At 39.2% G+C, this 14,575-nt stretch overlaps 1 protein-coding gene across 1 annotated transcript; it reads left to right on the plus strand.

Annotated features, from left to right (window-relative positions):
- Positions 1-2,030: 2,030 nt before the first annotated feature.
- MS4A12 (membrane spanning 4-domains A12) lies at positions 2,031-13,942 on the plus strand. Its single transcript, XM_061203782.1, is given in 5 exon segments — positions 2,031-2,297; positions 9,666-9,722; positions 11,351-11,467; positions 13,546-13,656; positions 13,841-13,942. Coding segments are annotated over 5 exon segments (654 nt in total).
- Positions 13,943-14,575: the final 633 nt, after the last annotated feature.

The raw sequence follows: 14,575 nt of genomic DNA on the forward strand, positions 1-14,575 counted from the left end.
TTGTAAAAACTTAGAGAGATAATATATCTCACCTATTTAACACAGCAATAATAATATAGCCAACCCGTGCAGTTGTAACAGGTCCAATTCTAAAAACTTTACATGGAATAACTCTTTAATACTCAAAGTGACCCTATAAGGAGTATATTCTTATTATCCTCATTGTACAGACAAGAAACTAAGGCAGAGAGTGGTTAACAAACCTGCCAAAGACAGAGCTGGTGTTGGAGCCAGAATGCTAACCCCAAGTTCATGCTCGTAACCGTGACACTAGACAGCCCCCACTGTACCTACGGTAAGCGCTTAATGAAATGCTAGCTCTCTGGACAGCTCACCTGAGGCTCGCTGGGCAGAGGCCTTGCTAACTTAATTACTGAATCACTGAGAAGTCAGTCTGGTTTATAAAGTCCTCTCCATAGCATCAGAAACCAGTAGTTTTGTTTGCTGGGTAGTTATAGGTGCAGCATCAATCCCCTGTCACTAGGTGGCCTGGAAGACAAGCTCTGTTAGCCTCCTGGGTGAGCAGAGTGGCTGGAGGGGGCTCCCCACCAGCACTCAAGAGCCCATATTGTAGTCCTGACTCCGCCACACATGTCCTGTGTAACCCTGACCCATGCATTTCACCTGTCGTGGCTTCAATGTCTCCTCTGTAAACCAAGGGGAATGGGACAGGGTAATTGGAAAGGCTCTTTCCTACCCTGAAATTTCAGGATTCTATGAGGACAAGGTCTGAATAAGTGTCCCTGTTAAAACACCAGTGGTGCAAAGCTCCAGTAGGCTAATCACACTTCATAACAGGGATGAGGGCATCCAGAACTCCTACCTTCTTGAGATTCATGATGTACAAGAAAATGGTTTGGGGAGAAGGTCTCAAAAAAGGAATCTAAGGACAAAGAAGACAATTTTTTTGTGTGTCATGATTTTTTTTTCAAGGATTAATAATGATGGCTGTCCATATCTAATTGTGCTGATTTATTTCCAACAGAATTCCCACCAAGGACTTAAGATACTCTATGCTTCCAGAAGGACAAAAATGAATAGGGAATCTCAAGGGTACTTTTCTTAATGAATGAGAGAATCAACTTAATTGGTCATATGTGAATTATCTACTGGAAAAGTATTAACAAATAATTTTAAATCTTGGACTGCCTTTCTTACCATCCAATCATATTCTTGACCCCTATATTCATTTTCTATTTATTGATATAACAAATTACCAGAAACTTAGAGGCTTAAAACAACACAACTTCATCATCTGACAGTTCTGTAGGTTACAAATCCAACACCAGTTTCATTGAGCTAAGATCAAGGTGTCAGCAGAGCTGCATTCCTTTCTGAAATCTCTAGGAAAGAATCTGTTTTCCTTGTTTTCTCTAGCTTCTAGAGGCCACCATATCCCTTGGCTCATGGCTCACTTCCTCCTCTTTAAAGCCAGCAGCACAGCATCTCTCTAACTCTACCTCCATCATCACATCTCTTTCTCTGACTCTCTTCTACCTCCCTCTTCCACTTTTAAGGACCCTTGTGATGGCACTGGGCCCACCCAAATAATCCAGGAAAATCTCCCTTTTTTAAAGTCAGCTGATTATCAATCTCAACGCCATCTGCAACCTTAAATACCTCTGCCACGTAACCTAACATATTCACAATTTCCTAGATTAGAACATGGACATCTTTGGGGAAAGGAGAAGGGTGCATTATTCTGCCTACCACCATCTCTTCCCTCTTTCTGTTGTCCTTCAGATGCAATGAACTCACAGAAGATCAATATATATAAACACTTTACAAAATCAAATGGGAATTGGAAAGTAAATGTATCCTCATCTTCCCCTCCTTCTCTTCTTTCAAACTGTAGGATGTATAGGATTCCAAAGTCAAATAAGAATCATTCATGTTGGTTGTCATTGCCCATTAACTGCTCACTTGCTTTCCTTCATTTGCATAGATAATGGACATTTGACAAGATTTTCTTTAGTTTCCTTTCTGGGTAAATTTATCATTTTGCTATGTTTTGTAATACTTAGGACATAATGATGTCATCCAAGCCAACAGCCTACCTCAGAATATGTGAAACCAAACCTAATCCTTACCCACCAAGCTACTCTATGGCTCCTGGGTCTCAACAACCTCTGAGTTTCATCAGCCTAGGAAACCAAGCGCAGAGTGGTCAGCCTGCCTTCATCACTTCTCCAGGAACCTTCACCAACAGTCGGCAGGGTCCAGGAAATATACAAATGGTAAATTCAGCTAGAGGAGAAGCAGCTACAAACTTTAAAGAAGAAGCAAAGACACTAGGGGTAAGTCTACTTACTACTAGAATTTTTATTTTGCATTTGTAAGGTTTTATTGTGCTTATAAGCTATAGGTGGAGAGAAGTTTATGATCTCATGACATACGCCCAATCATTAGAAAGGTTGGAATGCTACCCTGGAAACAGTATCCCTTTTAGGTAGAAATAATCAGTCTGCATATAGATTTTACCCCCAAATTCATTTTACTTTGGATTCAAGCAAAAATCTAATGGGTGACAAAGGATTCTTCGTAGCAGGATGATTCAGTAACACTGACATTCTGGAAATGCCACCACTTCTAGCTTGATCTCACTTTTGCAAAGGATATTTTGGGCACCCTCAATCCTGTCTCTGGATTAGTTTCAAGCCTGGTATTTGTATAGAGGCAAACTCATACTGAGGGCTGCCTTAAAAACAGAAGGAACTACAAATGGGCTGTCTGGGGAAACCAGGTGTGAAAGAACTAGGGGCCATTCCATCTGCTGTCCCCTCACCCAGTGCCCATGGAGATGTTATGACTTAACTGCATGTCAATTCCATAAGCGGCACTTTGACCATTCCTAATCTAGTTTATGGAGGCATTGTAAATAAAATATGCCCTACATGTACATGAAGACTCCACTGGCATAGGTGGCATTACTAGTTCCTTTGCTGTGCTTTTGAAGAACCTCTTTCACGCCACTAACACAACTCCTCCAAATGGTACTGTCCCTCCCTGTGTGCACCTCTAACTTCTCTGCTAGAGGCTTCCATAATTATATTGAGTGCCCATTATATGCCAGAACTCTTCTAGCCATCACAGGAAAGTAAAACTGAGCATTGGTCCCCCTGCAGCAGGCAGATGTAAGCTGGGAGGTGGCCTCTCAGATCTTCCTCCTGCCAGACAGAGGAAGTTCCCTGCTCCCATTGGGCCACTGGCACAAACTAGCACACCACACAGCTGGCCCCATACAGGTGCTGGGAATATGGCAGAGAACAAACCAGGCATAATCTCTGCCCTCATGGAGCTCAGAACCTAGTGGGAGAATCAGACTACACACATAATAAAGAATTAAGGTACACAGTGTGTTGGAAGTTGATAAAAGATATGGAAAGAATGGAAAGAAGTGTGAAAGGGATAAGCAGCTCCAGGCAGTGAGGGGGTAGCAGTTTCAAGCTGGTGAGAGCAGGCTTTCCTTAGAAGACGACATTTGAGCAAAGACATGAAGTGGGGAGTGAGCCTTGTGGATGTCAGGCAAAAGGTTCCCGGTAAAGTCAGAAGATCTTTCGAGGAAAATGTGGCATGTCTGAAGAACAGGGAGGAGGCAAATAAAGTAGAATAGAATGGCAGACGGAGGGAGTAGTGGGAAAAAGGGCAGAGGGGCGGTGGAGCCAGATCCTGTGAGGCTGGGAGGACTGGAGACTCTGACTTTTAGTCTGAGTGGAGTGGGCGGCCACTGGAGCCGTCTGACCGGTACCAAAGACGTGCTCAAGAGAAGGGCTTTAAAGTACCCTTGGGTTTTTTAAAAGCTCCAGTTGGCAGAAGCTACTTCCTCTCCCTGAAGACTGACCTTCTGTGCTGTTAGTAGCCTCCAGTCACCACAACGGTGCAGGGGCCTCGGGGGCGGTGGGGGCAGGGGCATAGGATGCGAGTGGACCACCTGTTCCAACTGACTCAGAGCTTAAAATAGTTCTGCGGCCAAAAATCCAGAATGAACTAAATGACCAAATTACTAAGTCTGGCCAATATGCAATTGTGATCAGTAAATGGTACATCCAGGGTTCTACCAGGAGAAAGGAAAGCCAGTATTAACCCAGATCTAACTGCTCCTCATCAAGATGATGGCAAGGATGAGGGTGGGAAGCTTATAGCCAGATGCTTGAATTGCTGCTCTGGAGAAGAGGTAGTTAAAAATCAAATAATAATGTCTAATGCAGGAGTTCTTCAACTGAGACCCACAACTGGCTAAAAGAAGCCCATGACACCTCTGAAGTTGTATGCAAACGTGTGGTGTGTGTACGGATGGATACGGAAGAACAGTTTTCTAGGGGAGAAGACTCACAGCTTTTATCAGAGTCTCAACTTCATTATTCAAAAAATATTAATCTCTTAGCATTGTTTAGGAAGCTGTGGGGTTTTCTTCTAATCCTGATTCAATTTAATTGTATTTGGTAGCTACTTGTTGAAGAAATAAACACAGCAATCACTGTATTTGCAGTATTCCTGGACAGATAAGATGTAAACTTTGGAAGAAACAATTAACTTCCGGTCCAATCTAGCAACAGTTATCTCTCACAAATCTGTTTATCAAGGATGAAGGAAGGTATACTAAGAGGTACTAAGATGTATCCACTGTCTGAGAATACATGATGGGCCAATAAGGAAATGTTTGCAAACCTGCAATTTGAAAAAGAACAATATAAATGAGTACAAAACTAAGAAATAAGGTGTGTGATTTATATCATAAGATACAACAGAATTTAAAAAAGAAAAACAAGATAGCTTAAATTCACTGGCATAATCAACAAGAGTTCATGGAAGAAGTGAAGCTGAGCCTGAGGGGATAGTTAAGACATGGGCTCTGGAGTCAATTTGCTGCATTAAATTCCCAGGTCTGCCCCTCAGTAATTGTGTGACCTTGGGCACTGCTATGGTCTGAATGTTTCTGTCCCCCTCCAAAATTCATATGTTGAAATCCTCTCAAAGATGACAATATTAGGAGGTAGGCCTTTGGGAGGTGCTTATTAGGTCATGAGAGTGGAGTGCTCGTGAATGAGATTATTGCCTTATAAAAGAGACTCCTGAGAGATCCCTCGCCCTTTACACCATGTGAGGACACAGAGGCACGGGCTATGAACAGGAAGAGGGCCCTCACCACAAGGTGACTGTGCTGGAATCTTGAACTTGGACTTCCCAGCCTCCAGAACTGTGCACAATAAAATTCTGTTGTTTATAAACCACTCAGTCTGTGGTATTTTGTTACAGCAGTCTGAACAGACTAAGACAGATACCTAATTTCTTTAAGTCTCTACGTCTCCATCCCGTTGTTTGGGAGGATTACACATACAATAAGTGTAAAGTGCTTAGAAATTATCAAGCATATTGTTAATGCCTAATAAATTGTTTTTTCTTCATTGATACTTTCCCCAGAATTCGGATTACCCAAGCAGAGAACTGGTCCATTTGCAAAACACAGTCATTGAAGTCAGAGTTACAGCATTTATTTCTAAGAGTCTTGGAGGCTCTCAGGGGATGCTCATGCAAGCCTATGCAGTAGTACTTTTTGAAGAATCCTTGGGACACCTGAACAAGTCTCCCCAAATACCTCAAGCAAGGCTTTACTGAAAACTTCCCTAATATGGGAGGGAAAGAGTCAATCAAGTCCAGGAAGTGCAGACAGTCCCAGACAGGATAAATCCAAGGAGAAACATGCCAAGCAAGACACATACTAATCAAAGTATCAAAAATTAAATACAAAGAAAAAATATTAAAAGCAGCAAGGGAAAAACAACAAATAACATACAGAGGAATCCCCATAAGGTTAACAGCTGATCTTTCAGCAGAAATTCTGCAAGCCAGAAGGGTGTGGCAGGACATATTTAAACTGATGAAAGGGAAAAAACTACAACCAAGATTACCCAGCAAGGATCTCATTCAGATTCAACGGAGAAATTAAAACCTTTACAGACAAGCAAAAATTAAGAGAATTCAGCACCACCAAACCAGCTTTACAACAAATGCTAAAGGAACTTCTCTAGGCAAGAAACACAAGAGAAGGAAAACACCTACAATAACAAACCCAAAACAATTAAGAAAATGGTCATAGGAACATACATATCGATAATTACCTTAAATGTAAATGCACTAAATGCTCCAACCAAAAGACATAGACTGGCTGAAAGGATACAAAAACAAGACCCGTATATATGCTGTCTACAAGAGACCCACTTCAGACCTAGGGACACATACAGACTGAAAGTGAGGGGATGGAAAAAGATATTCCATGCAAATGGAAATCAAAAGAAAGCTGGAGTTAGCAATACTCATAACAGACAAAGTAGACTTTAAAATAAAGACTATTACAAGAGACAAAGAAGGACACTACATAATGATGAAGGGATTAATCCAAGAAAAAGATGTAACAATTGTAAATATTTATGCACCCAACATAGGAGCACCTCAATACATAAGGCGAATGCTAACAGCCATATAAGGGGAAATCGACAGTAACACAATCATAGTAGGGGACTTTAACACCCCACTTTCACCAATGGACAGATCATCCAAAATGAAAATAAATAAGAAAACAAAAGCTTTAAATGATACATTAAAAAAGATGGACTTAATTGACATTTATAGGACATTCCATCCAAAAACAACAGAATACACTTTCTTCTCAAGTGCTCATGGAACATTCTCCAGGATAGATCATATCTTGGGTCACAAATCAAGCCTTGGTAAATTTAAAAAAATTGAAATCGTATCAAGTATCTTTTCCGACCACAGCGCTATGAGACTAGATATCAATTACAGGAAAAGATCTGTAAAAAATACAAACACATGGAGGCTACACAATACACTACTTAATAACGAAGTGATCACTGAAGACATCAAAGGGGAAATCAAAAAATACCTAGAAACAAATGACAATGGAGACACGACGACCCAAAACCTATGGGATGCAGCAAAAGCAGTTCTAAGAGGGAAGTTTATAGCAATACAAGCCTACATCAAGAAACAGGAAACAACTCGAATAAACAACCTAACCTTGCACCTAAAGCAATTAGAGAAAGAAGAATAAAAAAACCCCAACGTTAGCAGAAGGAAAGAAATCATAAAGATCAGATCAGAAATAAATGAAAAAGAAATGAAGGAAACAATAGCAAAAATCAATGAAACTAAAAGCTGGTTCTTTGAGAAGATAAACAAAAGTGATAAACCATTAGCCAGACTCATCAAGAGAAAAAGGGAGAAGACTCAAATCAATAGAATTAGAAATGAAAAAGGAGAAGTAACCACTGACACTGCAGAAATACAAACGATCATGAGAGATTACTACAAGCAACTCTATGCCAATAAAATGGACAACCTGGAAGAAATGGACAGATTCTTAGAAATGCACAACCTGCCGAGACTGAACCAGGAAGAAATAGAAAATATGAACAGACCAATCACAAGCACTGAAATTGAAACTATGATTAAAAATCTTCCAAAACACAAAAGCCCAGGACCAGATGGCTTCACAGGCGAATTCTATCAAACATTTAGAGAAGAGCTAACACCTATCCTTCTCAAACTCTTCCAAAATATTGCAGAGGGAGGAACACTCCCAAACTCATTCTATGAGGCCACCATCACCCTGATACCAAAACCAGACAAAGATGTCACAAAGAAAGAAAACTACAGGCCAATATCACTGATGAACATAGATGCAAAAATCCTCAACAAAATACTAGCAAACAGAATCCAACAGCACATTAAAAGGATTATACACCATGATCAAGTGGGGTTTACTCCAGGAATGCAAGGATTCTTCAATATACGCAAATCAATCAACGTGATACATCATATTAACAAATTGAAGGAGAAAAACCATATGATCATCTCAATAGATGCAGAGAAAGCTTTCGACAAAATTCAACACCCATTTATGATAAAAGCCCTGCAGAAAGTAGGCATAGAGGGAACTTTCCTCAACATAATAAAGGCCATATATGACAAATCCACAGCCAACAACGTCCTCAATGGTGAAAAACTGAAACCATTTCCACTAAGATCAGGAACAAGACAAGGTTGCCCACTCTCACCACTATTATTCAACATAGTTTTGGAAGTGTTAGCCACAGCAATCAGAGAAGAAAAAGAAATAAAAGGAATCCAAATCGGAAAAGAAGAAGTAAAGCTGTCACTGTTTGCAGATGACATGATACTATACATAGAGAATCCTAAAGATGCTACCAGAAAACTACTAGAGCTAATCAATGAATTTGGTAAAGTAGCAGGATACAAAATTAATGCACAGAAATCTCTTGCATTCCTATATACTAATGATGAAAAATCTGAAAGTGAAATTAAGAAAACACTCCTGTTTACCATTGCAACAAAAAGAATAAAATATCTAGGAATAAACCTACCTAAGGAGACAAAAGACCTGTATGCAGAAAATTATAGGACACTGATGGAAGAAATTAAAGATGATACAAATAGATGGAGAAATATACCATGTTCTTGGATTGGAAGAATCAACATTGTGAAAATGACTCTGCTACCCAAAGCAATCTACAGATTCAATGCAATCCCTATCAAACTACCACTGGCATTTTTCACAGAACTAGAACAAAAAATTTCACAATTTGTATGGAAACACAAAAGACCCCGAATAGCCAAAGCAATCTTGAGAACGAAAAATGGAGCTGGAGGAATCAGGTTCCCTGACTTCAGACTATACTACAAAGCTACAGTAATCAAGACAATATGGTACTGGCACAAAAACAGAAATATAGATCAATGGAACAGGATAGAAAGCCCAGAGATAAACCCACACACATATGGTCACCTTATTTTTGATAAAGGAGGCAAGAATATACAACAGAGAAAAGACAACCTCTTCAATAAGTGGTGCTGGGAAAACTGGACAGCTACATGTAAAAGAATGAAATTAGAACACTCCCTAACACCATACACAAAAATAAACTCAAAATGGATTAAAGACCTAAATGTAAGGCCAGACACTATAAAACTCTTAGAGGAAAACATAGACAGAACACTCTTTGACATAAATCACAGCAAGATCTTTTTGACCCACCTCCTAGAGTAGTGGAAATAAAAACAAAAATAAACAAATGAGACTTAATGAAACTTAAAAGCTTTTGCACAGCAAAGAAAAACATAAACAAGATGAAAAGACAACCCTCAGAATGGGAGAAAATATTTTGCAAATGAAGCAACTGACAAAGGATTAATCTCCAAAATCTCACACCCTAAAGTTTACACTGATCAAGTAACCAGCAAACCAAAGTTTTATTTCCCTATTACATTTTAGATGGAAATGTATGTGCTGGGTGGACAGTGGCAAAAAGAGGTGATCGGGAACATGATTAAAAATATGCAGTTGATCATGAGAAGAGACTGAGCAGTGAGGTCAGAAGTCATCAGAACAAGGAAAACTTACAAGGGAATGAGGTCTTTTTATGCGAGAAACTAAGGAGAAAAAAGAAAAGGATGTCAAAAGGACATAGTAACCTCAAGAGTTACTCCAAAAAATTGAGAAGTACGAGAGGAATTTTTGAGAGGGAAATATAAATAGGTCAACCTTTCATCATATATAGAGAAGTATTTCCCAGGAACAATCAAAGGACCCATCATTTCACAAATAAATTTGTTTATTTCTACAGTTCACTATTACTGGAGCACTCTTTATTTCGGCATCCAAGCAGTTTTCCCCTTGTCTGGTAAGTTAGAATGTTTCTACTTTTTAAACCCCTTTAAAGATTAATTTATTTGGGTAAAAAAATTGAGAAGGCAGATTCAGAAAATGAGAAGGGGAGCATTTTTCTCCCAAAAGTATCTGTGGGTTGCCTCCATGGTATGTATGCCTTCACATGTCTACACAATTTGCCACTTCGAAATGGTGGAGCTCAACATCCCGACTCTTTAGTTCACAAGAGTGGAAATTGGTAAAGATGGGGTTGTTTACTTCCAAGGCTCCCTGGTTCAGTGGGGTCACACTGCACCGGAGAAACTCCAAGCAGAAACAAAGAAGCCAGGGAACATCCTCTTGCCACTTCAGTATCAAAGACTCTACTCTGCATTTGCTATTTCTCAGTTCTGCCTTGCCTTGTATTGTTATTTTTTCTTTGTGCATATCTCCTAGTCTTATTCAGATTTGACTTTTGCTTTATAGTTCTTTAGATCATCATGAAAAACACCTAGCTCAGTACCTAAGAAGAGTCCATAAATCACTGAGACAGGACTTTCAATTCTCTCTGTCACAGCGCTCCACATTTTGCAATCTCCTGGTCCACTTTTGAAACAGGAGAAAGAAAATGGTTTGCCAAGAACTAGAGACAACTAGAACAGAAGTGGTTTCAAGATTATATTTAATCCAGCACAAGAGGGAAGAACGGGAAAGTAGGAACACAGAGTCATGCTGCTCATACTTTCCCAGACTAGACTACACTAGACTAAAAATAAAATAAATCAGTCTAATCTTGACTAACGACTCTTGTGGTAATACAAAAACAAAATAAAACATCCTTTCACTGCATGATTTAGAGATCCTTCCCTCTAACTATGCTTGTCCAAGCATAGAATCTGTCCATTTGGAGAAGACAGCTAAAATTATACCTAAAGCGATTTTTCTAGGAGCCCTTTAGAGGCCTTCAGAAGACTATCTAAGGCATGCTGAAGCAGTAGCACATTCCAAAGAACTCCTAACAAGTCAGCTGAGGACTTGGTTTCACAATTATTCTGCTGAATTTCAAAGTCTTCTTGTAGAAACTGGGGAACATTTTATAATCTGCCCATTTACCCCTACCCTCAAAAGCCAACCAAGTTCCTCATTCTAAATCTATCTAGTCCTTAGAAAGACAAGGGTTTCATTAATTCCTAAATTTATCAGCACAGATTTTTTTGTGTATATACTTTTCCATCTATAAAATTGGATGCTATATAGTACTACCTCATACAGTGGTTGTAAGAGTTCTATGAAATAACGCATTTACATGATTTAATACAGTGACTGTCACAGAAAAAAATGCTCATTATAAGTCTGTCATTTTATTGTTTTAAAAAGGGAATATAATTGTTATTGTGCATGAGGCTTAGACAAATATAATAATGAGCTTCTGCTTTGTATTATTTACATTTTTCTACAGATTTTAGAAATACCCTACATTTAGGAGGCATATAGAATAGTTTTCATGGTAACTATCCAGAAGGGCAGAGGAAAAAAATCATTTCAACTTCAAAATTTTTTTCAAGATTTCAAAGATTAAGAACCATTAGATTTAATTGCTTCTTATTTCATTTAATTTCACTCATCTTATGTATGATTTATTTTTCCTGCCATCTCCATCAGATAAAAGGCAGCCTAGGAATGAACATTGTTAATTCCGTCTTTGCCTTTATTGGGGTGATTCTGTTGCTGGTGGATGTGAGCATTAATGGGCTGCCTAATCAAGACTACTGGGCAGTGGTAAGTATCCCATCACCTACCATGTGCCTCCCCTCTTTCCACTCACTTAGAGTAGATCTATTTTTTATTTCTTATTACTGTACAGCAGCTCTAGTAGTAAATCCCTTTTTCTATTCCAGCCCTGCTCCTGGTCATGTGATCTCTGGGACTAGAGAATAAAGTGGGAGAGTCACCTCTGTAGATGGACTACGGCAGAAAGGGCACCCCTTAGTGGTCCATCTCATGGGTAGTCACATAGGGAAGACTCCTAAAGGGTATACAGAAATACTGGGAAAAAAAGCTCCCGGAAATAAAAGAGTAACTGAATTTGCACACTGAATGAGAATAACCTATACTAGGAGAAAGAGATGCAAAATAAGTGAGATACAGATATAGATACATAGATATAAATATTGATTTTGATACATATTGAAATATATGTATCCTTGTTAAGGCATAAGGTATAGAAAAGGATTCTTTGAGGTTTTAGGCAGAAAAATCAAATTACTTACAAGCAGGAAAACAAATCAGCTTGACTCAGTCTCTACTACAACAACATTCAGTGAGGGAAAATCATGGAGCAATATCTACAGAGTTTTGATGAAAATAAAATGTGACTCAAGAATAACAAGTCCAGGGACTTCCCTGGTGGTGCAGTGGTTAAGAATCCACCTGCCAATGCAGGGGACATGGGTTCAAGCCCTAGTCCGGGCAGATCCCACATGCCACAGAGCAACTAAGCCCCGTGCACCATAACTACTGAGCCTGCGCTCTAGAGTCTGCTAGCCACAACTACTGAGCCCACGAGCCACAACTACTAAAGCCTGCATGCCTAGAGCCCATGCTCCACAACAAGAGAAGTCACCGCAATGAGAAGCCCGTGCACCGCAACAAAGAGTAGCCCCCCACTCTCCACAACTAGAGAAAGACCGCATGCAGCAACAAAGACCCAACGCAGCCAAAAACAAATAAATAAAATTTTTTTAAAATTTTAAAAAATTAAAAAAAGAATAACAAGTCCAACAAAATCCTTGTGAAAGTATAAAAGCAACAAGAAGATACTCTCAGTAAAACAATAACACACATGGGCACTGCTGCTAAAAAAAAAAAAGACTAGTAATATTCAACCATACACGAGGTAGATTAAATCAAGAATGTAGAAACACAAGGAGAAGCTGTGTAAGGAGATTCGTGAAAAGCACAAAAACTGGAAGTTGAAGAGAGAAGATGAGAGGTAAAACAAGCATGTTAATCTCTCATTTTTCATAATAAACAATCATCTAATACTGCCTCAAACTGAAACTTGTGGGTTTAAAATGATGTCAACTTCTTCATGGATTTCGTAAACTTGACTTCTTTTTGTTCTTTTAAAATCAGGTAATACTTTTATTTCAAAATAGGAAGTAAAAATGATTCCATTATTAAAAAATGGTGTTTCCCTCTGTTGCTCTCTCATTCCCTCCCTTGCTCGCTCTCTTTTTTTCTCTCTCTTGCTGTCTCTCCATGCATCCACTTTTCTGTTTTGTTTTTTTTTCTATTTTTTTGTCTGCCCTACGTGGCATGCCAGATCTTAGTTCCCTGGCCAGGAATCGAACCTGCACCCCCTGCAGTGGAAGCGCAGAGTCCCAACCACTGGACCGCCAGGGAAGTCCCTGCATCCACTTTTCTATTTGCCTTTTGCCCATACATAAAGTTCTAGAATAACAGGTCTCAGATGTTAATTTAGCTCATTTCTGGGCAGTGGCATTTGGGATGATTGGCTGTGTTCTGTGTTGCTTGATTTACTTTTTTATTTTAATGAGCAAGTAAATTTTTATTAGAAAAAAAAAAGAAAGCCACTGCAAAGAAAAAAACTCTACTTCCTTTCTAATGTTTCTAAATAAAACAGTCTACTGGCAAAAAGGGAAGTCTTCTGGCATTTTGAAGAAATTCCAAAGTTAATTTACATGCCCCTGAAATAAGCACGTGATGACAGAGAAATGGTCCCAGAGCTAGGTGAGTACAAGCAATAGTATATTTGATGAATCAGAACTTTTTGAAGCCTGGGTGAAGCCCTCCTGATTTAGTCAACATTTCATTGTGTTTATTCCTGATTTCAGCTTGCTGGGAAAGGAATTTCAGCCATGCTGATCATCTTCTCTCTTTAGGAGTTTTGCATAACTTGTGCCACAGCCCATTTTGCCAGCCAAGCAATCACCAACACCAATGGGGTGAGTTGGGCCTCTTCCCTGGAAGATAATCTGAGCATGTGCTGAAGAAATACAGACTTCAGTGTCAGCTCAGTCCCCCTGTGGGCTTTCCAGCGTGCTCTTTGTCCTCTTCTCCGATGGGATCAGGGGGCTTACTGAACAGGATTATAGCAACAATATTGTTTGCTTTATTCATTCTTTCCAGTCTGTCCTGGCTATTCCAATTGTGTATGCAAATAGTCCCTTGACCACAGGGTGGTCCTCAGTTCCTCCCAGAAATGATGGCCACCAAGCTCATACCACCTAATACCACTAGGTATTAAAAAAAAAAAGGAGGATCATGCAATCTCATGGGGTAAAACTACCTGCAGAAACTTCTTAAGAAGCTGGCCTCTACTCTCCACGATGATTGCTGATCTTTAAAGACTCTGTTTCAGATTTGTTCTTAGTTTATCACGAACGATAACTGCATGGATCTCCCTGCCACTGTTTCTTCCTACATGCCGCTACCACTCACTGGCAAAGGTGAAGGGCCAGAGGACCGGAAATGACTGCAACTCTCATAAAGTTAGAAAATTTTCCTGTTAATGTTACCCTTTCCTCAATAAAATGTTACTAGGAACATAAGCCTTTTTTGGTATTTTTTTATTCACTTGGTTTGTTATTGGTTGTTAAGTAGGAGATCTGACAAAATACTGCAAAGCAGACTGATAAAATTTCTTTGATGATGATTTACAGGGTGTCCAAGTAGAAATGTTATATCCTACCATAGAAGTCATATGCCTATTATTAATATGATCCTATTTAAAGCCCTTACGGTAGTTTCATTCTGGAATATCTAAAAACATATTCATTAATTCATTCATTTGCTCAAAAAAGGCATTACACTACTACTTTTTGACCAAACACTGTGCTATTCAATTACATAAAATTAAGATTT

This window comes from Eubalaena glacialis, chromosome 10, assembly GCF_028564815.1.
Source record: "Eubalaena glacialis isolate mEubGla1 chromosome 10, mEubGla1.1.hap2.+ XY, whole genome shotgun sequence".
NCBI lineage: Eukaryota > Metazoa > Chordata > Mammalia > Artiodactyla > Balaenidae > Eubalaena > Eubalaena glacialis.